At 40.1% G+C, this 25616-nt stretch overlaps 1 protein-coding gene across 2 annotated transcripts in view; it reads left to right on the top strand.

The window, feature by feature from the left end:
• ABCB1 (ATP binding cassette subfamily B member 1) overlaps positions 1 to 25616 on the top strand; it is a 128851-nt gene that overhangs the window by 42797 nt on the left and 60438 nt on the right. For both annotated transcript variants that reach the window (XM_082846349.1, XM_082846348.1), the window contains exons 5-7: positions 12614 to 12665; positions 15523 to 15714; positions 16136 to 16307. In XM_082846349.1, the coding sequence (XP_082702475.1) occupies positions 12614 to 12665; positions 15523 to 15714; positions 16136 to 16307 (416 nt within the window). The remainder of the gene's footprint in view (positions 1 to 12613; positions 12666 to 15522; positions 15715 to 16135; positions 16308 to 25616) is intronic.

Genomic DNA, 25616 nt, shown 5'->3' with positions numbered 1-25616 from the left:
TTTGAGTGTCAATGCCCAAAGGTGGGTAGAGGAGGACATGAGAATTTGTGGAACTTTTCTTCTGATAACTTCAATTTTTTCAGTCAAATAAAAAGTAAGACATTTGGCTGAAAAAGAAAGGAGATCGAAAACAAGTTTATGGGGATTCCCTGGCAGTCCAGTGGTTAGGACTCTGCGCTCTCACTGCTGAGGGCCTGGGTTTGATTCCTGGCTGGGGAACTAAAATTCCATAAGCCTTGTGGCCTGGCCAAAAGAAAAAATTAAAACAAGTTTCTTAGGAGAGTGAGAAAGTGAATGGACTAGGGTGTCACGCACACTCACTTTCACACTCTCAAACTTGATTGAGGAGGGACTGGTTGATAGCTGTGAGCTCCCAGGTCACCTTTGGTCAAGCATACCCGAAGACTTACAGCCTGTTGTGCAGTCCAGGGGTAGAAACCTTGATAAGGCCTGTTTGAGAACACACGGGAGAATAAAGTGATGTAGCTTTTGCATTAAGTCTCTGATGAACACTCTGAATCCTTTCCCCCAGAATATATGCATGCCAGTTAATAGGCATGCCAACTGGGGGTGTTTATGGATCCTCTGATACCTGTCTGTGGATCCGGGGAACTCTTTTTTGTGATTCTGAAGAGCACATTGTTTACCCTGAGGCGGGACTGCTTCAGTTCTGTGAAGACAGGTAATGAATTGGGCCAGAAAATTTTATAGTATGTTTGAGCTCTGTAAAATTCTTACGCATTTATCATGCCCCTTCATGGCATTCAAAGGGACCTGGCAAAAGATGTTGTTCTATGTTTGGACTGGCACCTTTCTTTCATACCGTTCACCAAAAGGAAGCACTTGGTGCTCTCTGAGTTCATTGGTTCCCAGCATGCTATAATTTAGCAATACTCTTTGGAGTTGGTTCTCTCACTACTTTTCAGGGCTCTGTGGCAGCTCAGCTGACTTTATATGTACATCTGTGCCCATTCTTATCCTACCCACTTTTTGTGAAATCCAGACACACACATTGATCTAACTGTGGGAGGTGTTCTACTTATTATGCTGTGCACCTGCATGCATTCCATGGAGGGCCAGCTGCTGAACTCAGCTGTGTTTATCAGGAAATATTGGGCTATTAACACAACTGTTGAAAATTGGCCCAGTCTGGGAAGAGTAGACTATTACATGGCTGCCTGAAGCTAGCAGAGCTGAACTTGGATGGGCCAGAGTAGACTCACTTGTGCTATGTGGATTGGTCTTCTTCAAAATTTATTTTCTATTTTTTAATTTAAATTTTTTTTTTTTTTTTTTTTTGCGGTACGCGGGCCTCTCACTGTTGTGGCCTCTCCTGTCGTGGAGCACAGGCTCCGGACGCACAGGCTCAGCGGCCATGGCTCATGGGCCCAGCCGCTCCGCGGCATGTGGGATCTTCCTGGACCGGGGTACGAACCCGTGTCCCCTGCATTGGCAGGCGGACTCTCAACCACTGCGCCACCAGGGAAGCCCCTAAAATTTTTTTTATACAGTGTTTCATGGTTACTTTCTATTTCCAGTTATTACAAAGTACTGGCTATATTCCCCGTGTTGTACAATACATCCCTGACCCTGTCTTACACCCAGTAGTTTGTATCTCCCACTCCTCCACCCCTATATTGCTCCCACACACACTGGTAACCACTAGTTAGTTCTCTGTATCTGTGAGTCTGCTTCTCTTTTATTATATTTACTAGTTTGTTGTGGTTTTATTTATTTATTTAATTTATTTTTGACTGTGTTGGGTCTTCGTTGCTGTGCGCGGGCTTTCTCTAGTTGTGGCTAGCGGGGGGGCTACTCTTCATTGCAGTGCGCGGGCTTCTCGTTGTGGTGGCTTCTCTTGTTGTGGAACATGGGCTCTAGGTGCTCGGGCTTCCCTAGTTGCAGCATGCGGGCTCAGTAGTTGCGGCTCGCGGGCTCTAGAGCGCGGGCTCAGTAGTCATGGTGTACAGGCTTAGTCACTCTGTGGCACGTGGGATCTTCCCAGACTAGGGCTCGAACCCGTGTCTCCTGCATCGGCAGGCGGATTCTTAACCACTGCGCCACCAAGGAAAGCCCTGTTGTGTTTTTTAGGTTCCACGTATAAGTGATAATATCATACAATATTTGTCTTTCTTTGTCTGAGATTTCACTTATCGTAATGCCCTCCAAGTCCATGCATGTTGCTGCCAGTGCCAAAAGTTTGTTCTTTTCTGTGGCTGAGTAGTATTCTATTGTATATATGTACCACATCTTCTTTATTTATCTGTCAGTGGGCACTTAGGTTGCTTCCATATCTTGGCAGTTGCAAATAATGCTGCTGTGAACATTGGGGTGCATGTCTGACTAGTCTTTTTTAAAAAAAAAAAAACAAGTGTGTTAACATATACATACATTATATCTCCATCACCCAGATGTTAATTGGCCTTTACTCTCATAAGAAAATAATTGATCTCTTTAAGTAGAAGTACTGACGATTACTATGTCTTGGTGTTTGTTACCTGGTCCACCTTTAGACATGTGAGATGGGCAGTAACCTGTCTTAGTTACCCAACAGCATATGTCAGTTCTCAAAACGATCCAGCTGTGGAGACTAGCTCCTCCTAGGCCTCTGCATTAGCTCGTAAGCTGGTGGTTTGGACTGCATCTTCATAGATGTCTGGATCATAGGGTTTCCAATGGGGGGAGTAGTTGACATTACATTCCTTGCCAATCCTTCCCATTCAGCTCCCTCTTCCAATCTTGGGAAAATTTAGAGAAGTATTTGGAAGTTTTGTCTCTGTCTCTGTCACCTTCTTGAGAGGCACTGTATTCAATGGTTAAAGTGCAGGCTCTGGAGTTGGACTGCCTGCGACTGAAACCCCACCTTTGCCCCACTTTTTAGTTAGGTTTGGGGAATTTTTTCATACTTTAATTTCTCAACTTCAGAAAAAGGTTGGATAACAGTAGAACCTACTTCATAGAATGGTTGTGAAAATTCAGTGGATTCCTCATTGAAGGCTCATGGAAGAGAATTTAGTCATAAAAAAGTACTCAATGTTAATTATTGTTATTATTATCAACAGGAAACTCATAGTTCCATGTTCCTCACAAATGAACCTTCATAACCTGCAGTGATGGTATGGTTCCTTATCTCATTTCATCTTTATAGAGCTCTGTGATACTACCTCAGTTTTCATATTTCTTGAAAGGCATACTGCAAATCACTCAGTACCTGTTACAGATGTGAATTATCCCTTTCAGCAGCATTTCCTTAGGAACTGTGGACTGCTAGGCAGGCCTATCGCGGAAGGCAAAGGTCCTCAAACTATGGCCCGTGGGCAATATCTGGCCTCTTGCCTCTTTTTATGCCACTTGTGAGCTTAGAATGATTTTTACGTTTTTAAATCACTGGGAAAAATTAAAAGAAGAATATTTTTGTGACACATAAAAATGATATGAAGTTGAAATTTCAGTGTCTATACCTAAAGTTTTAATGGAACACAGCCATGCCCATTCATTTGAGTATCATCTGTGGCTACTTTCACAACACAGTGGTGCAGTAGAGTTGTTGTGACAGAGACCATATGGTCCGCAAAGCCTAAAATATCATCTGATCCTTTACAGGAAAGGGTTGCCAATCTCTGAGGCAGGGTGTTGAGTAGGGGGTTATTATCTTCGATCAGTCCACCAGTGAATATGTATTAAAGCATTCTGTGAGCCAGCCATGGTATGTGTCCTAAGTATTCATTCCCATCCCCCAAGAAATTTAGCATAATGGGCGGAATGGACAAGGGAGCCAACAAATGCAGTTGGATATGATTAGTGCTATGATACAGAGATACACAAACTACTTGGGAAGGAGAGGATGGGTGTCTGGCTCCGTCTAGGAATCATGACAGGCTTCCAAGAGGAGGTGATAACCAAGTTTGGTCAGATGGTACCTCTCTCATGCACAAAATAGACATGTTCTATGTGACAAGTGAAACCATTTAAAAACAAATATTAAATTAAAAAATACAGTTAATACCCTTCTCTCGCCACCATTCCTGATTGCCACTCCCCTGTATATCCTTCTCTGTCTTTTCAAGGCTCCATGCTATCTCTGTTGTAATTTTTACCCTAGAACACTCAGTATCTTGTCATAAATGTGTTTGTAGATTCAGACTTCCAAATGTCCTGAAAGCTGCCTGGGTGAGGGGAGTAGATAGCAAAGGTTTTGATGCTGGTCCTGGAGCCGAGGGCAAATGAGCTCTCTGATGCTTCTGGTGGGAGGGCCAGCCTACTGGGGCCTCAGACACTCTCAGACCTTTCTTCTTGCCCTTCCCTGGGTAGAACCTCATGACCTCTCTGTGGGGGTAGGCTAGGTATCAGAGCCTCCTTGTTGGACAGGAAGTATTCCTTGCTTCAGGAGATTTAGATTTGCTAAGGCTCCCGAAAGCCTCAGAGTTTTACACTAAACATAGGATTTAACTAGACAGTTTGAAAAACTTTCTGAGCAAGCAGATCCTTTTTTTTTTTTTTTTGCGGTACGCGGGCCTCTCACTGTGTGGCCTCTCCCGTTGCGGAGCACAGGCTCCGGACGCGCAGGCTCAGCGTCTATGGCTCACGGGCCCAGCCGCTCTGCGGCATGTGGGATCTTCCCGGACCGGGGCACGAACCCGTGTCCCCTTCATCGGCAGGCGGACTCTCAACCACTGCGCCACCAGGGAAGCCCCAGGCAGATCCTTTTATGCTGCTGTAATAGACCCCTCAAAGGCTTTCTCTTCTCCCAATGCCTTTCTCTGTTTATCAGACAGTGGCCTTCATTCTGTTCTTTTTGTTGTGGATCTGATTTCCCGACATCCTACTCCCTTATATCTCTATCTTGTTAGGTTTTGCCTTTGCCTTAAAATCTCTGATGACTTGGGCCTTGCGAAGTCATCTGTGTGAACAGAACTCAACCACTGCTGAAATTCTGTAGTGTTCTGTGAATTCTCATCTTCCTCATGAGACTATTCACTGCCTGCACATGAGCCTGGATAAAGATGCTTGTGATTTTAGACACGTTGTGTTAAAGGTGACAAGTTGCGTACAAGTGTAAATGATATCCAGGCAGTTTAAGAAATGAGACTGAATCTTGGCATAAAGAATTGGACTAGAGATTTGACAACATTTGAGTTGAAGGAATGATAAATCTCCTGGGATAGGATATGGGGAAAAGTAAAAGGAATGGGGAGTTCTAAGCCTTGAGGAAGACTCAATTTTTAGCAGTAACTAAAGCCAATTTTTATTGAGCACTTAATACGTGCTGGGCACTGTTCTTAGTGCTTTACATATATTAACTCCTTTATTTCTTTCATGGACGTGAGGTTGATACTATTATTATCTATACGTTACAGATGAGGAAACCAGGGCCCAGAGGGTTGAGTATATTTAAGTTGCCTGAGGTCATAGAGTTAGTAATTAGTCAGTATTTGAACCCATGCAGACCAGTCCCAAGTCCATGCACTGAAGGAGACAGAGGGACACCCAGAAAGGAAGACAGTGAGGATCATGTGTTAATCGAGAAATGAAAGTACGTGAGGGAGATCTGCCGTGTCTCATTGTGGGTAACACCCAGAAGTACTCTTCACATAAACTCTTCATTATTTATTGTCTCTAATGGTTCAGTCGATGGTACATCCACATGAGTGGCTTCTCTCTTTCTCCATAACTATATCATGGTTGGTTCTGTTTAACCTCCTACCAGATTGTGGGCTGAGGAATGGAACAAATGAGATACTCAAATTCTAGTACAAGTTAATAATTCAGAGAAAAAGGGGAAATGTGGAAATATATTTATAACTTATATTTATATAAGTAATATAAATATAAAAAAAGTAATATCTATATTTTGCTGCTTAAACTATGAGCATATAAATCATATGCAGATCTTGAATGTGTGTTTCAAGACTTTGGTGTTGTAAACAGAAAACATTGCCGTCTCTGTCCTCAAGGCTAGCATTATGAGTATTCTCCAGACTAGAATGTTAGTTAATACTTCAGTTCTAAGTACTTCATAAAAATTTCTGTCATGGATGTTTTCTTTTCATTTGCTCAAGGCTTTCCTCTGCTGCTAACCATTTCATGGGGAAAATTCTGAGAGATAAATTTCTGGAAAATTGAGTACCAAATAATGACAGAATATTTAGAAGTATATTGTTTTGTGTGGCAGCTTATTTATTTAATTATTTTTAAAATTATTTATTTATTTCTTTGGCTGCCCCAGGTCTTAGTTGTGGCACGTGGGATCTTTGTTGCTGCGTGCGGGATCTTTAGTTGCCGCACGTGCGATCTTTAGTTGTGGTGTGCAGGATCTTTTAGTTGTGACATGCAGGCTCTTAGTTGCGGCATGCATGTGGAATCTAGTTCCCTGGCCAGGGATTGAACCCCAGGCCCCCTGCATTGGGAGCGTGGAGTCTTAACCATCAGGGAAGTCCCAGTGTGGTAGTTTATTTTTAAGTTTGAGTTAAAACTTAAAATATGACTAGTTTTTCTGGAATAGTAGTAGTAGTGTAGTATGGTCAGATTTTTTTGTTTTTTTTTGGTTAGTATTGGGGAAATGTTTCTTCGAGCCAAAAAGTAGATTAGTTAGAATGTACTCTCTACAATGTATTATAAAAGTCAGCCAAAAAAAATGAAGATAGACAACACCTGACCCATTATAGGTGCTTAAGAAGTGGGATGAATAAATGAAAGACGGAATCACAGAATTCTGTAGGTGAAAAAGAGCCTAGAAAATTATCTGGCCTAAACCCATAATTTGATAGATGTAGAAACCAATGCTCAGGAAGTTGAGACAAAGTGACCAGAATGGAATTGCTTGTTAGTGGACAGAGCTGAGTTCCTGGGTCAGGAATCCTGCCTTTTATTCTGGTATTTTTCCCACTCTACTTGTGGTTTCAAACTCTGCCTAAAATTGAAGCAAACGCTAGTACTTTCCACTTGGTCTTTTCTCTCCCTAAGGTGCCATCCTGTAGACTTACGTATTGGTATATCAGGCAGGTCAGCCCCAAGGCACAGCTCTTCAGGCCAGTGTGAAAGCAGCACATGTGAGGTGACTGTGGCTCCCAGAGTCACCTCTGTCACGTGCAGTCAGCTCAACCGCACTGTCAGGCAAGTGTCAGAGGGATTGATCTAGGCAGAAGGTCCAAATTCCTCTTGCTTGTGTGTTTTTTTTTTTAATTGGGGTATAATTGCTTTACTATGTTGTGTTCGTTTCTGCTGTACAGTGCCGTGAATCAGCTCTATGTATACATACGGCCCCTCCCTCTTGCATCTCCCTCCCGTCCCACCCAACCTAGGTCGTCACAGAGCACGGAGCTGAGTTTCCTGTGCTTTATAGCATGTTCCTGCTAGCTATCTATTTTACATATGATAGTGTATATATGTCAGTCCTAATCCTCTTGCTTGTGTTTGATGGAGTTTCCTGCACAAGACTGGGAAAACTGGAATCCTAGCATTCTTGAGCTAGAATGGACCTTGAAGACCATTGAAAGCAGTGGTTTACTAATGTCTTTAATCAGGGAGTCCCTGGGTGTAAATTACATCTGTCATGGATGCTTGCCAGGTAAAACAGCAAGTTTGCGGCATGCAGACTTCTTAGTTGCGGCATGTGAACTCTTAGTTGCGGCATGCATGAGGGATCTAGTTCCCCTACCAGGGATCGAACCTGGGCCCCTTGCATTGGGAGCGTGGAGTCTTACCCACTGGGCCACCAAGGAAGTCCCTTACTTGGTTTTAGAAAAGGCTTTCCTTACCCCAGGTAGTAGGGTAGTGGTCTGTTGTATCTCTGTTTAATTCTACAACACATGAGACGCATATACAAAATAAGAGAATGGTTGGTTGGAATATTTTCATAAATGGTCTGCATGTGTGGTAGCTCTGTGAAACCTTTGTACATCTTTGGGACAAGCTTGCGTACAGCAGATAGAGCAGGGTGTGCACCGAGAGTACAAAGATAAATGTACCCTCCTGTTCTCTAGGAGGTCACACCAATGGGAATGGAAGGAGGAGATGGCTATAGACTATGGTGTGTCTATTCTAGTGTTGATTTAGTAAATTGAATCGTGTGTCAGTTACTCTGGAATCTTGTCAGTCACCCTCTTTGGGGGTAAGCCACTTGGAAGGAGGTCATATTGAGCTCATTCATGGAGGAGAGGTCTTTTCCAGGAGCGAAATCGTGGTGAAAGGGTAGAGAGAGGGGAACGAATAAAGGCTTGGAGGAGGAAAGCTGTCATCGCTTCTCTACTGCCTCTCGTCTTAGTATGTGAAAAGTAGTTTTTAGTCTAAAAGGGCGGAGCTTAGTCTCATGAAATTTAAGCAAAATATTTTGTCGTGTCCAGTTTCCTCTCTAGTCCCCAAGGGCAAAGGCTTCAGGAACACAACAGTCAAGCAGAGACTTGGGCACTGTTTTCTTTTATGCTGCAGCTTCCCCAACCCTGACCCCGAGATGGTGACTGTGCAGTTCCCTGGCTGCTGGGATGAGGTGAAAGGTGTGGGGTTAAAAGTCATCTGGAAAGTCGTTGTGTGACTTATTGTGGTAAGATTACAAAGGGACCAATAGGACATGTGATGGATCCTGGACTTTATCCTTCATGCAGTGGACTGTCATTGAAGGTTATTAACAGAAGCAACGTAATTATATTCTTGTTCCCAAAGATAAAATCTGGTGGCAATATAAAGATCTGATTGGAGTAGAAAGACCAGTTAGGAGGCTCTTGTTAGAGCAGAGGTAAGAGATGACGGAGACCTGAACCAGAGCACTAGCCATGAGGACGCAGGGCATTTTAGTGGCTTTAGGACAGATGCAGGAGTCACTGAAGCTGCAGAAGTGGTCGAGGTCATCCTGGGAGTGAGCATAAAATTCTGGGAAACACCAGCATGGAGAGAGGAGGGAGAGCATGAGGAACCGGTGAATAGACCGAGAGAGGGATCAGAGTGGCGGGAGAACCAGGAGAATGAGGTTCTGGTATGTGGGCCTCTCACTGTTGTGGCCTCTCCCGTTGCGGAGCACAGGCTCCAGATGCACAGTCTCAGTGGCCATGGCTCATGGGCCCAGCCGCTCCGCGGCATGTGGGATCCTCCCGGACCGGGGCACGAACCCACGTCCCCTGCATCGGCAGGCGGACTCTCAACCACTGCGCCACCAGGGAAGCCCCAAGCAAGTATTTTATTAAAATAAAAGCTACATTGGAATGTTTGCCTTTTCTTGTTGGGGGAGTGGGGATAAATTAGGAGGTTGGGATTAACATACACGCACTACTGTATGTAAAATAGATAACCAACAAGGACCTACTGTATAGCACAGGGAACTCTTTTCAATATTCTGTAATAACCTATATGGGAAAAGAATCTAAAAAAAGTACATATATATATATATAAATATATATATGAATCACTGTGCTGTATACCTGAAACTAATACAACATTGTAAATCAACTATACTTTAATTAAAAAAAAAGATTTGGTTTTAGGATAAAAAAATTTTGGCTTTTCTCTACTGATCATTTGGCTGATATTGTTATACAGCCCAGAGAGTTTCTGGATTTTCTCACTGAAAAATAATAATAATCTTTGGATACTTTTCCAGTATTCTTCTTTATAACGGTTGGTCTGGGCCGTAGCCCTTTGAGATCCATACAGGTAAAAAGTTATTGGGCTATATGATCTCTAAAGTCATTTTAGCCTCAAAGTGTTGGTTTTCTGGAAAAAAATGCCTCAGGATAAGAATTTTATGAGAAGCTCATAGAGGAAAGAAAAATCTCTGGGCCAGAGAGCTCTTAATTAATAAAAGTTGATAGGAGGAAAAGAAAAGTTGATTGGAGGGAGTCTAGAGAACATATCTTTATTTCATTCTTTGGTGAGTAGAGCTCATCTCTGTCAGAGGACTTGAATGCTCCATTTTTTAATTTACTGGTGCACTTTGACACCACCGAAGCACAAATAAAAGGTACTTGTTGCAAGAGTTGGTTTCTGATGACTGAAATTATATATCTATATCTATCTATCTATCTATCTATCTATCTATCTATATATATATACACACACACATACTGAGAGAGAGAGAATATTGTACACATAAACATAAAGGACTCAGTTTTGACCTTGAACATAATTTTTACTTTCTGAGCTGAATAAATGTGATGGTAAACCTAGAAGCCACCATTGCCAAAGAATGTTTGTTCAAATTCTCCTGGTCCCTTATCTCTAGAATTGAGAAAACTGGTAGTAGCAATGAGTAGAAAACAGATATTTAGTTAGACTTGAAAATTTGTCTTGATTTGGTTGTGATACACACTATTGACATTTCCTGCCTAGATCATCTGCAATGAGATCTTCTGAGACTGATGTGGAGAAAAATCCTCACCCAGCTATCGATATTTAATATCCTGTTTTATCTTTGAAAATGTGGAGCAGAAGCAAAATCATAACTGATTAGAAATTTATCTGTACACTTATTCCAGTTGACATAAAGTGGAAGCTGTCGAGTTTCTCTGCTGCATGTTTTGCTACATCTCTGCATCTCTGTATGACTTCCTACTTTCTCTCTTACTCCTAAATGTAGCCTTCCGTGGGGTGCTGTGCTTGGTTGTCATTTCCTCCCTACCTGCCATCCTGTCCTCACGGGTGAGAAGAGATGGCTTTTTTCTTTCTTGAATTTAGCTATGACCTCTAAGGTGTGAGACTCCTACATCTTAAGACCTACCTCTGTCTAGAACTGGAGGGCCACAGTTTGAATACTTACTGGACATCTTCAGTAGAATGTCCCAGGTACCACAGAATAAAGATCTTCAGAACTGAACTAATAGTCTGCTCACATCTGCCCAGATCTCATCTTTTTGCTGACTTCTTATGTCCCACCACGACATCACCCTTGTCCCGATGCTTAAACTCAAGGTCTTGGTCTTTTTTTTTAATTGTTACTCTTGCTACTTCTGTTCCATCGGTTGCTAGAGCCTGTAACTTCTCACTCTCTAGATCTTATGTGTACTTTCCTTCTTTCCTATTCTCATTTCCACCCTCTTTCCTTACTTAATTGCAGTAGCTCCATCTGTCAGTCTCCCCTGTTCCAGTTGAACTTACACATTTCTGGTAGCTAAGTCATCCTAGACCAAACCTCTACTCTTGTCCTTTTCTGCTCAAAACCAGGGAATGTTTACTAGTTTTTATACACCATACCTGTGGGGCCTAGATTATCTTTCAACCATATATCCACCTCCTTCCATCCACACAACACACCCACACCCCTGCCAAAGCGGCTTATTCATTCTTCAAACATGTGCTGAACTTTTGTCCATGTTGTTCCCTTTGCCAGAAAAACTTTTCTTCCTCTTTCCCGCACCTGTCAAAATCACACTCATCTGACCCAGGCTGTCTCGCGTTATACTGTAACTTCTGAAGTAACTACAAGATTTATAGTGTGCCTCCCTGTTGATCCAGCCATCTTGATTATGAAAACTTACCCTGCAAAAATATTCACCGTATTTAATATGTATGTACAGGTTTAATGCAGCATTGCTTGTAAAAGTAAGATATTGGAAGCAACTGAAATAGATGCAACTTGGAAAAAATAAAGATATACATATATACACACATACTGACATGGAAAATCGGCCAGAGTGTGGACTGTGATTCTGCCTTTTAAAATAAGCATGTATGTGTATATGTGTATGTGTATACTTGCATACAGAAAAGAAAATCTGAAAAAAACTCACCCCAGAATAATGAACAGTGGCTAGTGCGTGCGTGTGTGTGTGTGTGTGTGTATTTAGGCAGGAGTGTTAAAGTTTTAATGTACCTTGTCCCAAAACGTTAACATTTGCTAATAATGCACGTTGAGCTGACTGGTATTTATGACATTTTTCTTTGTATTTTCTATATATATATATATATTTTAGCAATTCTTTTATTTATATTTATTTATTTAGTTGCGGCTCCCTGGCTCCTTAGTTGCAGCAGGTGGGCTCCTTAGTTGTGGCTCACCAAGCTCCATAGTTGTGGCAGGTGGGCTCCTTAGTTGAGGCTCACTGGCTCCTTAGTTGTGGCTCACAGGCTCCTTAGCTGTGGCATGTGAACTCTTAGTTGTGGCATGCACGTGGGATCTAGTTCCCTGACCAGGGATTGAACCCGGGCCCCCTGTGTTGGGAGCTCAGAGTCTTAACCGCTGCACCACCAGGGAAGTCCCTGTATTTTATATTTTTAAACTAAAAATGAAAACTGGAGAAATGCAGTGTTCTATTTGAAATATTAAGTGCTTTAGTGTCAAGTCTGCACTGATATTTTTCAGGACAAAGCGCCTAGAAAAGATTTTTCTCTATGTCATCTTGCAGTGCTATTGCATAAAATATTTTAATCCAGGGACGCTAGTATTTCTGCTGACAGACTCCTCAATCAGTGTGGCTTTCTTCTTGCAAATAAGCTTCAATGAATTTAGTGTGTGTGTGGTTGCACACAGCTGGTAGTAAAAGATTTGAATGGATGCCGTGGTGCTTACACATAATTGAAATTAAATCAGTTTGACCTATTTTTGTGTAAATTGTTAAGTGACACAAGTTTGATTCATTTTTAATGGAAAACAAAGAGATATAACAGTATATGCTTTGTGGTGATCTAGGTTTTCTGGACAGTACGTATTTCGGCGAAAAGCTGGAGGAGGAAATGACCACGTAAGTAGATGTTTTCCTTATTATTGCTAAGCATTTCAGTCTCAGTCCAGTTGTAGCAATGTTTAAAATTTTGCGTTATTATAATAAAGAATCAAAGTTTTGAGGAGAGCAACATCATTGTTTCTAGGAGGATACAATGTAGGATATTTTTTTTAAAGAAAATAATTTGCTGCATAAGATGTGCTAAAGTTAAGGTTAAGCCTGGATTGGACTGATGTATGCATTGGTAAATATAGAATATCATCTACGGGGAAATTAGAGGAGTTCAAAGTGGCCTTATTTAAAATGCAGTTAAATTAGGAATCACATTATTTGCAATGGCTTTGTAATTATTAGTTTGATTCCTGGATATTTTTAGTCATGATATCATGAGATCAGTCAACAGGATTTTTTTTGTAACACAGCATCTAATTCTAATATATGAAACAAGGCGTCCCAGAATAACTATATTCCTTTTAACCTTAAGTCACCTTGGGGAGGCTTTCATTAATGATTTACTTATCTTGAAGTTTGCTCCTAGAACAGCTTATAAAACATGTCCAAAGGTATTACTTGGTGATTCAGAAGATAATGATTCCACATTATCCTATAAATGGTTCTGTAGATTTGAGGAAAATGGAGATATTTGACCATATTTTGAAAGATGAGAATTACTTCCAAATATTCCTATAGAGAGGCATTTTTAAAATATTGATGAAAAACAGAATGTCTTGTAATCATTTTATAAATGCTTAAGCACAGGTGTGTTTTGAGTAAACATAGACTGACAGCCTACAATACATTAATTTATTGTCAAAGCATGCATTCTACTTCTTAAATGAGGTTTCTTTTTAACTGTCTCGCTATATCATTAACACTTGGATAATAATTAAATATTGTTATCTATTAACTAAAATTTAGTATTCTAATTACATCTTCCCTGATAAATACATTGTAAATTACCAGGTATAGCTTGGGGAAGATATGTTTACACCAGGTTGCAAACATTGACATCAGCAACTATATGGTTATCACACTGCCATTTTTTAAAATTTAATTTAATTTATTTATTTTTTAACATCTTTATTGGAGTATAATTGCTTTACAGTGGTGTGTTAGTTTCTGCTTTATAACAAAGTGAATCAGTTATTCGTATAAATATGTTCCCATATCTCTTCCCTCTTGCGTCTCCCTCCCTCCCACCCTTCCTATCCCACGCCTCTAGGTGGTCACAAAGCAACGAGCCGATATCCCTGTGCTATGCGGCTGCTTCCCTCTAGCTATCTATTTTACGGTTGGTAGTGTATATATGCCCATGCCACTCTCTCACTTCGTCCCAGCTTCCCCTTCCCCTTCCCCATGTCCTCAAGTCCGTTCTCTAGTAGGTCTGTGTCTTTATTCCCGTCTTGCCCCTAGGTTCTTCATGACCTTTTTTTCTTTTTTTTTTCCTTAGATTCCATATATATGTGTTAGCATATGGTATCTGTTTTTCTCTTTATGACTTACTTCCCTCTGTATGACAGACTAGGTCCATCCACCTCACTACAAATAACTCAATTTCGTTTCTTTTTCACAATGCCATTCTTATAGCTTCTGCATGGTTTATAGAAGCATTTTTCTTTGAGGGTGGCAAGTAGTGAACTTTTAAAAACTTTTAAATCCTGTATTTCATTTTAGCATGTTTGTCTTTATCTAAAATGTAAGTGCTTAGTGAAGCACATGAGTTGCTTGCTTTTTTCAGCATGAAGACTCAGATGAGGAAACACAAATTTAGCATTTCTAGATGGTCAAGGGTCTGGATTTAGAAGATGCTCATGTTCTTTATTTTTAGAATTTAAACTGGAAGGACTGCTACTTGATTCATTAAGCATTTCAGGATAACTTATGATGGCCAGTTGGGCAGATGATATAAAAATACTTTTCATTTTCAATTGTCTCGTGGCATCTAAGCTCTGCCAGATGAATAACCCAAAAGATCAGGGGACCATTTCCATCTCTTGGTTCTACTTTCTGGCAAATTCTGTCACTTGTTTCCACTCTCCAATGTGCAGAAACCACCCCAAGTGCTCATCAGCTGATACGGAGGTAATCCAACGACGCAGGAGGACAGTGGTAGATTACCTGATGCTGTGACGCTTCAAGGCACCACACAAGTCTTTCACAATAACCGGCATTCTCTGGGTGCTAACTCTGTGCTGGGCATGGGCCCAAGTGTATTCATACGTTACTGTGTAACAGTTCTTTTTTTTTTAATGGCCGTGCCTCGCGGCATGCGGGATCTTAGTTCCCCAGACAGGGATCGAACCTGCGCCCCCTGCAGTGGAAGCGTGGCGTCTTAACTGCTGGACCTCCAGGGAAGTCCCACTGTGTTATAGTTCTTCTCTCCATTTTACCAATCAGAAAACTGAGGCTTAGAAATGTTAAGCAAGGCTACACAGCAGTTAAGTGAAGAGCGGGGCTTTGAGCCAAAGCAGAAACCACAGTCTTTTTTTTTTTTTTTTGCGGTACGCGGGCCTCTCACTGTTGTGGCCTCTCCCGTTGCGGAGCACAGGCTCCGGACGCGCAGGCTCAGCGGCCATGGCTCACGGGCCCAGCCGCTCCACGGCATGTGGGATCATCCCGGACCGGGGCACAAACCCGTGTCCCCTGCATCGGCAGGCGGACTCCCAACCACTGTGCCACCAGGGAAGCCCTAGAAACCACACTCTTAAGCATGACACTGTAACAGGGCAGCCGTAGCTGTATGCCGACCATCAACTCTGCTTGTGAAGGAGGTCAAGATAGACAGACAACCAGAAAAGGCAGGGTGAGTGGTCTGTTGTGGGAAGGTGCATTGATGAGAAAGCAGAGCATGTGCAGTTTTCTTGTCGTTTTCCAGGTACGCCTATTATTACAGTGGAATCGGGGCTGGCGTGCTTGTCGCCGCTTACATCCAGGTTTCATTCTGGTGCCTGGCAGCAGGAAGACAAGTACACAAAATTAGAAAACAGTTTTTTCATGCTGTCATGCGGCAGGAGGTAGGCTGGTTTGACGTGCATGACACTGGGGAGCTTAACACCCGGCTCTCAGAGTAAGTACCTGGGTTTATGTCGAACTCCGATGTGCTTCTGACTCTTACAAAATGAAAGAGAAGTCATCAGATCTGTTAGGAGACATTAGTGCACCACTCAGAAGTAATTATGACACGAAATTCCTTCTGAGCCGCAGTCGTGTCTCACGCATCTTTTCATTCGCAGAACCCTGGCAGGGTATGAGGGGACTTGCATGACTAGCAATGAATGAGGTGTTGGGCTTGCCAGACTTGAGAAAATCCTCTGGGAGTGTGCGTTAGAGCAGCAACATGATGCTTGCTGGGGACGTGACTGTGCAAGATCCTAGATGTAAACTAATTTACCCCACACTGAAACAAACAAGAAAACCAGCTAGATTCAGGAGAAAAGTTCCGTGTTCGCAATTCTGATGTTTATTTCTAACACTGTCTCTTCTTTTAGTGACGTCTCCAAAATTAATGAAGGAATTGGTGACAAAATTGGAATATTCTTTCAGTCAATGGCAACATTCTTCACCGGTTTTACAGTAGGATTTACACAAGGTTGGAAGTTAACCCTTGTGATTTTAGCCGTCAGTCCTGTTCTTGGTCTGTCAGCTGCTATCTGGGCAAAGGTAGGTGAAGCCTGTGAATCCAGATCTTAAACTGTCTCCACTCCCGAAACACCCCGTAACTCCATGCAGCGGAAAGCTGTTTTTCTCACTTGATGACCCTGACTCTATATTTGATACTTGGTTTCGAACCTTCTCTTCACGATCAGTGGGAATAAGCAGGTACAATCTCAGTGAGTCTTATACCTACCAAGGACTCTGTGCTGTCCTTGCCCTGCAGTTATTTGGGGAAGGGATGACAAAGAAAGAAGTAGCTGTCCCATCTCATCCTCTGCCTTCATGTGAAAGGCATGCTCAGCTTTTGGCGAGCTGTGTTCCCTGGTAGGCAGTTCCATATTCATAAGTAGAGATTCAGGAAGAGCTTCAAGTTCAGTGAACAACACATAGGTCCCATTCAATAACCATTATTGATTTGAATGTTTTTGTAGATTTTATTTAATTTGGTAATTGATTGAACAGTTTTGTCAGCGTTATAAATGACTGTGTTTATAGATACTTAAATCCCTTGGTGTGATAAGTTTTTAAAAAGAGGTATCTTCTAGTCCCATATGCATGTCAATCCAAAGTCTACAGTTCTTTCTCCCAGTCACAAAGGCAGAGCAGTACAAACGGCCCTCCCCACCTCCATACACAGGCCTTTCTCTTTCAAGACTGCATGTGGTGTTCATTTTAAACTGATTTCATGTAAGAGTGGGTGGCAGTGGAGAGATTGGCCCAGTACGTAATTTCTTAGAGAAGAAGAAAAATTAGAGAAAGCATTACACATTTATGTGGCAAAAGGTCATAAAATAACAGAGGCCCAACGAGCCAAGCCTAACACAAAATAAATCAGGCTGTAAGTATTAAGAAATTAAAAAAAACTTAACCCTGTAGGGTGGATATTGTTTTGCTATTGTAAACAATAACTGCTGTGCTTTTAGTATCTACTGTGTCAGGCAAATACATATTTTTCTTTTTTAAAAAACTTATTTTATTGAAGTACACTGAATTTACAATGTGTTAATTTCTGCTGTACAGCAAAGTGATTCAGTTATACATCTATATACATTCTTTTTCATATTTTTCATTATGGTTTATCACAGGATATTGAATATAGTTTCCTGTGTCACACAATAGGACCTTGTTATCCAGATCCCACTTTTTTTTTTTTTTTGCGGTACGCGGGCCTCTCACTGCTGTGGCCTCTCCCATTGTGGAGCACAGGCTCCGGACGCACAGGCTCAGCGGCCATGGCTCACGGGCCCAGCCGCTCCGCGGCATGTGGGATCTTCCTGGACCGGGGCACGAACCCGTGTCCCCTGCATCGGCAGGCGGACTCTCAACCACTGCGTCACCAGGGAAGCCCAGATCCCACTTTTTAGGTTAAAAAATCCCAGGGAATTTCAGAGAATAAAATAACAACATATTTTAATTTCCCCCAGAATTAGCAGATGTTATGCCTTTTGCAGTATTTAATATTAATATTTTCTATATATGAAGAAGGAGGTTGTAGAATATTACAGAATATTTTTCCCCTCACTCTATCATATTATCTTTTCTTCTTCCTCAAAGGCATGAAATACATATTTTTCTGAAGTATAGATATTATCTCATTTTATGGAGGAAGAAATTGAAGTTCTGAGAACTCTGTTATTTGTTGCTGAGACTAACACAGTGTTTAAGTGGTGTTCTTGGTGGCTAAATTGTATCTCTGCATTAATCTGTTGAAATATTTGGCAAAAGCTTTTGTGTTAATTGATTTTCTTGTTTACTAGGATATTAAGCAAGTCAGATGGCAGATGCTTCGTATCAGTATTTGTTGAAAAACTGTTTTAAAATATATTCACGCTCTAGTTAAGTTACAGGAGAAAGCAGTAAGTTAATCTCTTAATAAGTAATTGTGCATTGCTTCAGATACTATTTCTTTAATAAATGGAGCCCTAGACTTATTGCTGGAGACCTAAGTTCACTCTGCCATAAGCTTTTGGTATGGTTTCAAACAAATTTCTTAAATTATCTGGTTGTCAACCATATTAAAAAAGAAATGTGGCCCAGTTTAGGAAGCTCCTGTGAGCCTGAGGCTCTCTTCTCTAACCCAGAGGCACCAGTGCAAGAATGTAGAACAGGAAGGGACTTCGTCCCAGCAAGCTTCCTACTCCAGGAAGCCTCTTTTGATCTCTGCATGCAACTCTCTAACCCCACCCAGAGACACTGGGTCAGCTAGAGGGCACAGGGAGGGGAAGCTACCATATCCTGCCTCTACAAGAGATACCTGGTGGTCTGACCTTAAGAAATCACTTCCCACTCCCTCGGGTAGCAGAAGCAGGGGCCCCAGCAACTCTAGATAAACCATGCTGGCAAAAAATAATACCAGAAAGACTCTGAATGTAAAACTGCTACTGGAACCACAGCTCACAAAAGTAGGTCAAGAATTGCATGCTAAACCCAAACAGGGTAACTGCTTGCTAAAATAAAAGATTTATATAGGACTCAGAGTCTCCTAACATAATAGACAGAATGTCCAGGATATAATAAAAAATCACTTTTGTCATACCAAGAAAGAAAATCACAGCTTGAATGAGGAAAAAACAGTTGACTGACCACTCTTGAGATAATTCATGTGTTAGAATTGTTTGGCATGGATTTTGGAGCAGTCATTATAAAAATGCTTCACTAATCAATTACAAATTCTCCTGAAACAAAAGAAAATAGAAAATAGCAGCAGTGAAAAAGAAGTTATGAAAAAAGGACACAATGAAATTAGAGATCAGAAAGATACAGCAGCAGAAATAAAAGTCATGATGGATGGGCTTAATCTTGTTAAGTGGAGATGACAGGAGAGAATCAGTATACCTGGAGGTAGAACAATAGAATTTACACACACCCCCACCCCCAAACAGGGAAAATGAAAAGAGCCTCAGGCACCTGTTGGACAATAACAAAAGATAGAATATTTGTTACCGTCAGAGTCCCAAAAGAAAGAAAAGTAAGGCTGATGGAGTATTGGAAGAAATAATTCCTGAAAATTTCCAAGATTTGTGAAAGACAAACCTTCAGGTCCGGGACTTCCCTGGTAGCGCAGTGATTAAGAATCTGCCTGCCAATGCAAGGGACACGGGTTCGATTCCTGGTCAGGGAAGATCCCATGTGCTGCGGAGCAACTAAGCTCATGTGGCACAACTACTGAGCCTGTGCTCTAAAGCCCGCGAGCCACCACTACTGAAGCCCGTGCACCTAGAGCCTGTGCTCCACAGCAAGAGAAGCCACTGCAATGAGTAGCCTGCGCACCGAAACGAAGAGTAGCCCCTGCTCGACACAACTAGAGAAAGCCCTCATGCAGCAATGAAGACCCAATGCAGCAAAAACAAAAAACAAAAAACAAAAAACCAAAAAACCCTTGAGATCCAAGAAGCTAAGCTAACCTCAAACAGGATGAACTCAAAGAAATCCATGATTAAACAAATTGTAATTAAATTACTGAAAACTAAAGACAAAGAAAAAAATTAAAAACAGCTAAAGAGCAACAACACATTACCTACTAGGGAACACCAATTTGAATGACATTATATTTCTCATCTGAAACGACAAAAGACCAGAAGGAAGTGGCAAAATATTTCTCAAGTTCTTAAAGAACTGTCAACTGAATACTTGGTAAAAGTATTTTTCAGGAATGGTGGGGAAATAAGAACATTCTCAGATCATGGAAAACTATAGAAGAACCTTCCATTAGCATACCTACTATTAAAGACTGGCTAAGTGAAGGTCTTCAAACAGAAGGGAAGTGATATAAGAAATATTGGAGCATCAGGAAGGGAAAAGGAACAACGGAAAGAGCAGAAATTTGGGCTTTTCTTCCTCCAGGAGATTTCTAAATCTTATTTGATGATTGAACCAAAAATTATAAGTGGTAAAATGTTGATTTTTATAAGTCACATATGAACATTATAACATCCAGAACAGCTATTACAAAATCTAAGCAAAAAGATATATTCAAAACCACTATAAATAAATCAAGATGGAATCCTAAAACTTGATCAAGTAACTCTCAGGTAGGCAAGAGAAGCAGAGGAATGAGAAACAGAGGAAATATATAGAAAACAGGTAGTAAAATGGTAGACTTAACTGCTCACATATTAATTACCTTAACTGTAAATAGTTAAAATATACAAATCAAAAAAGAAATTGGCAGAGTTGATTTAAAAAACGTGACCTACCGAGTATCTGCTGCTTACAAGAAACTTCAAATTCAACAACATAGGTAGAGGGAAGTAACAGGATGGAAAAAGATATACATGAAAACATTACTTTTTTTAGGGAATGGCTATATTAATATCTGATAATATAAACTTCAGAACAAAGAAAATTACTACAAAAAAGAGGAGCATTACATAATGATAATAGGGATCATTCCACCAGGAAGACATAGTGATCCGAAATATGTATGCACCAAATAACAAAGCCTCAAACTGAATGAAGTAAAAACTGAGAACATTGAAGGGAGAAATAGAAAAACCACAATTATTTTATTATCCTTGCTCAGCATTGATAGAATTACTAGACAAAAAATCAGACTGTAGAAGATCTGACCAACACAGTCAACCAATAGGATCTAATTGGTGTTCATAAAACATTGTACCCAACAACAGGATACACATTAAACATTCACCAATATAGTTCATATCCTGGGCCATAAAACAAACCTCAACAAATTTAAAAGAATTGAAACCATCAAAGTGTTTTCTATGACTACAGTGGTATCCCACTAGAAACAAATAACAACACTGAGAAAGTCTCTAAACATTTGGTAATTAAACAATACATGTTAAAATAATCCATGGGTTGTAAAAGAAGTTTCAAAGAAAAAAAATATAACTGAATGAAAACAAAACCATAAAATACCAAAATATTTGGGTGCAGCTAAAGAAGTGTTGAGAGAAATTTATAGCATTAAATATCTACATTAGAAATGAGCAGGGATCTAAAATCAATAATGTAAGTTCCTACCTCAAGAAACTAGAAAAAAGAAGAGCAAAATAAAACCAAAGCAAGCAGAAGAAGGAAACAATAAAGGTAAGAGCAGAAATCAGTGAACTTGAAAATAGGAAAGTAATAGAGAAAATCAAGGAAACGGTTCGTTCTTCAAAACAAAATCAATAAAATTAGCAAGACTGACAAAAAGAAGACACAAATCACAATATTGAGATTGAAATATGGAATATTACTACAAATCCCACAGACATTAAAAAGATAAAGGAAATATTACAAAAAACTTTATCCTCACAAATTTGAAAACTTAGAGATCAACTCCTTGATAACTGCAAACTACCAAAATTCAACTAAGATGAAATAGACAATCTTCATAGCCCTATAATCATCAAAGAAATTTATTTTGTAACTTCAGAGCTCCTGAGAAAGAATTCTCCAGGCACGGATGATTTTACTGGAAAAATTTACCAGACATTTAAAGAAGAACTAACCAATTTTATACAGTCTCCCCCAGAAGAAAGAAGACTTTTACTTCTTTCCCCCAAAAGCAGGAATGCTTCCCAGCTCATTTATGAAACCAGTATTAAGCTGATACCAAAACCAGACAAAGTCAATACAAAAAAAAAAAGAAAGAAAGAAAATGGCAGATCAGTATCTTTCATGGACTAAGAATAAAAATTCTTCAATAACATATTAGCAAACTAGATTTGGCAGTGTATAGAAAGAATAATTCACTATGAGCAGGTGGAATTTGTTTCAGCTATGCAAGGCTGCTTCAACATTTGAAAATCAATCCATGTTATCTACCATATCAATAAGCTAAAGAAGAAAACCTGTGTGATCATATCAGTTGACAGAGAAAAAACATTTGACAGTATCTAACACACATTGATGATGAAAAAAAAACCTCTCAGGAAGTGAAGAAAAGAAAGATATTACCTCAGCTTGATGAAGATCATCTGTGAAAACTCTACAGTTAATATCATGCTTAATGGTGAAAGATTGAATGTTTTCCCCTTAAGACTGGAAATAAGGAGGATAAGGAAGACCATGCTCACCACTGTTTCAACAAAGTACTAGAGCAAGACAAGAACTAGAACAAGTACTAGAACGAGACAAGAAAAAGAAATAAAAGGCATATAGATGAGAAAGGAAGAAATAAAACTATAGATAATGTAATCTTCTAAGTTGAAAATCTCAAGGAATCTACAATTTCCTAGGACTAACAATTGAGTTTGGAAAGGTCAAAGGATACCAGATCAGTTGCATTTCTGCATACTAACAATGAACATGCATAAACCAATATTTAAATGTTAAATTAAAATTAATACCATTTAGTCACTCCAAGTAAAATGAAATGCTTAAGTGTACATTTCACAAAACATATATAGGATCTGTATGCTGAAAATTATTAAATGTGATGAAAGAAATCAAGGCTAAATAAATGGAGAGACATAGTGTGTTCATGGATTAGAAGACTGAACACAGTAAAATGTTGATTTCTTTTTTCAAACTGATCTGTAGGTTTAAGGCATTTCCTATAAAAAATTTCAGAAAGGTTTTTCTGTGGACATAGGTAAGCAAATTTATTTTAAAATTTATATGGAAAGATACAGGCTCTAGCTAAAACAATTTTGACAAAGAAGAATAAAGTGAGAGGAATATGTCTACCTGATACTAAAACTTACTATATAGCTATAGTATATTGGTGGAGGGATAGACACATAGATCAATGAAACAATAGAGAACCCAGAAATATACTTACACAAATATGCCCAGCTGATGTTTGATGAAGGTGCGAGAGCAATTCAATGGCAGAAGAATGGTCTTTTCAGCAAATAGTGCTGGAACAATTGGACATCCAGAGGTTAAAGAAAAAAGACCAAAACTTCATCCAAAACTTCACACTCTACACAAAAATTAACTAAAAATGGATTGTGGATTTATATGTAAAATGTAAAGCTATAAAACTTTTAGAAAGAAAATAGGAGAAAATCTTTGGGATCTAGGCCTAGGCAAAGAGTTCTTAGATTTGATTACTAAAAGCTTGATCCTTAAAAAGAAATTATAGGGCTTCCCTGGTGGTGCAGTGGTTGAGAGTCTGCCTGCCGATGCAGGGGATGCAGGTTCGTGCCCCGGTCTGGGAAGATCCCACGTGCCGCGGAGTGGCTGCTCCCGTGAGCCATGGCCACTGAGCCTGCGCATTCGGAGCCTGTGCTCCGCAACGGGAGAGGCCACAACAGTGAGAGGCCTGCGTACTGCAAAAAAAAAGAAAAAAATTATAAATTAGACTTTGTCAAAATTCATAACTTTTGCTCTCTGAAAGCCATGTAAAGGGGATGAAAAGACAAGCTACACACTGGGAAAAAAAATAATATGAAAATCATATATCTGACAAAGGACTAGTGTCGACTATAATGTAATATAAAGAATGCTCGGGCTTCCCTGGTGGTGCAGTGGTTGAGAGTCCGCCTGCCGATGCAGGGGACACGGGTTCGTGCCCCGGTCTGGGAGGATCCCACATGCAGCGGAGCGGCTGGGCCAGTGAGCCATGGCCACTGAGTCTGCGCGTCCGGAGCCTGTGCTCCGCAATGGGAGAGGCCACAACAGTGAGAGGCCTGCGTACCACAAAAAAAAAAAAAAAAAAAAAAAGCTCAAAATTCGATAGTTAAGGAAAAAAAACCCAAATAAACCAATTAGAGAATGGGCAAAGGACATGAACAGACATTCATCAGAGGGGATATACACATGGCAGTTAAGCACATGAAAGATTGTTTAGCATCATTAGCCATCAGTGAAAAGCAAATTAAACTGCAGTGAGATATCATTATACATCTACCAAAATGGCTAAACTAAAAAATAGTGAAACACCAAATGCTGCTGAGATGCACCGAAACAGGATCACTCATAGATTGTTGGTGGGAATGAAAAATGGTACAGCAACCTGAAAAATAGTTTGCAGTTTCTTATAAAACTAAACATGCAGTTACCATACAATCCAGCAAATTGTACTGGGCATTTATCTAAGAGAAAAGAAAATCATGTTCATGTAAAAATCTATTGTCAAATGTTCATAGCAGCTTTATTAGTAATAGCCCCAAACTGAAACAACCCCAGATATTCTTCAATAGGTTAATGGTTAAACAACTGTGTTGCATCCATACTGTGGGTACTGTCCAGTGATAAAAAGGAAAGAAGTATCAATATACACACACCAACCTGGATGAGTCTCCAGAGATTTGTACTTGGTGAAAAAAGCCAATCCCAAAAGGTCAAATACTTTATGACTCCATTTATATAATATTCTTGAAATGATGAAATTGTAGATAGAGCGAATGAGCGGTTTTCAGGGCTTAGGGATGGTGGGGAGGGGAGAAATGAGGAGTAGGGAAGGAAGTGGCTGTGACTACGAAAAGTAGCACTGAGGGATCCTTGTGATGGAATTGTTCTGTATCATGACTGTAGTCATACGAATCTACATAGGTGATAACATTGCTTGGAACTAAACATACACACGCACACACACACACGAGTGCATGTAAAACTAGTAAATCTGAATAACGTTGACGGATTGATGTTAAATGTTAAATTTCTGGCTGTGATATTGTTCTGAAGTTTGGAAGGTGTTATTTCGGGAACACTAGATGAAGGGGATATGGGCTCTGACTGTATTGTTTCTTATGACTGCTTTTATGTCTACAATTATCTCAAAATAACAAGTTTAAAAAAAATAAAGCATGTATAAATTATCTCAAACAAAATAAAACAAAAACCTACACTGAGAATTGGAAAAAAGGGACAAAGATGAACGTCCACACATCCTTGGTGGTCAGAACTATTGCTTCTGACTATATTAGTTTGAACAATATAAAGTGGCCGATATTAGATTTTACCTTACAGGAATAACAATTTCATGTGTCTCGCACTAATACAATTAGGCCTTGTTAAGAAATTAACAGCCTTTGGAATAAGGGATGAGTTAGTGGTATTTTATATAGTTTATGTGGGTCATTGTGAAGTATCACCATTCTATTATTTTATATTAGAGGAACAGCAAGTTGGCTTTCCATATCCCTCAATATTTTGGAGGTTATTTTCTTTCAGCAGGCATGATATCTTAAAAAACAAAGAACAAAACAAAACACTTAATGAAGATTCTACCATAGTCTTGCCTAATCATATGCTTATAGTTATGGAAGGTTGTAGAGAAGCCAGGTATATTGATTGAATCAATTGGAATGGTACTTGATACTTTAACAATAAATTAAAATAGCATGTTTTGCAGCTCCTAATTCAAAAATATTTCTAGTAACCTTCCTGTTGTCAGCTGCTTCTGGTGTGGTTGAT

This window comes from Leucopleurus acutus (genome assembly GCF_964270905.1).
Source record: "Leucopleurus acutus genome assembly, chromosome: 9".
NCBI lineage: Eukaryota > Metazoa > Chordata > Mammalia > Artiodactyla > Delphinidae > Leucopleurus > Leucopleurus acutus.
Note: the sequence above shows the minus strand (reverse complement) of the source record. Positions and strands in the feature narration are given on the sequence as shown.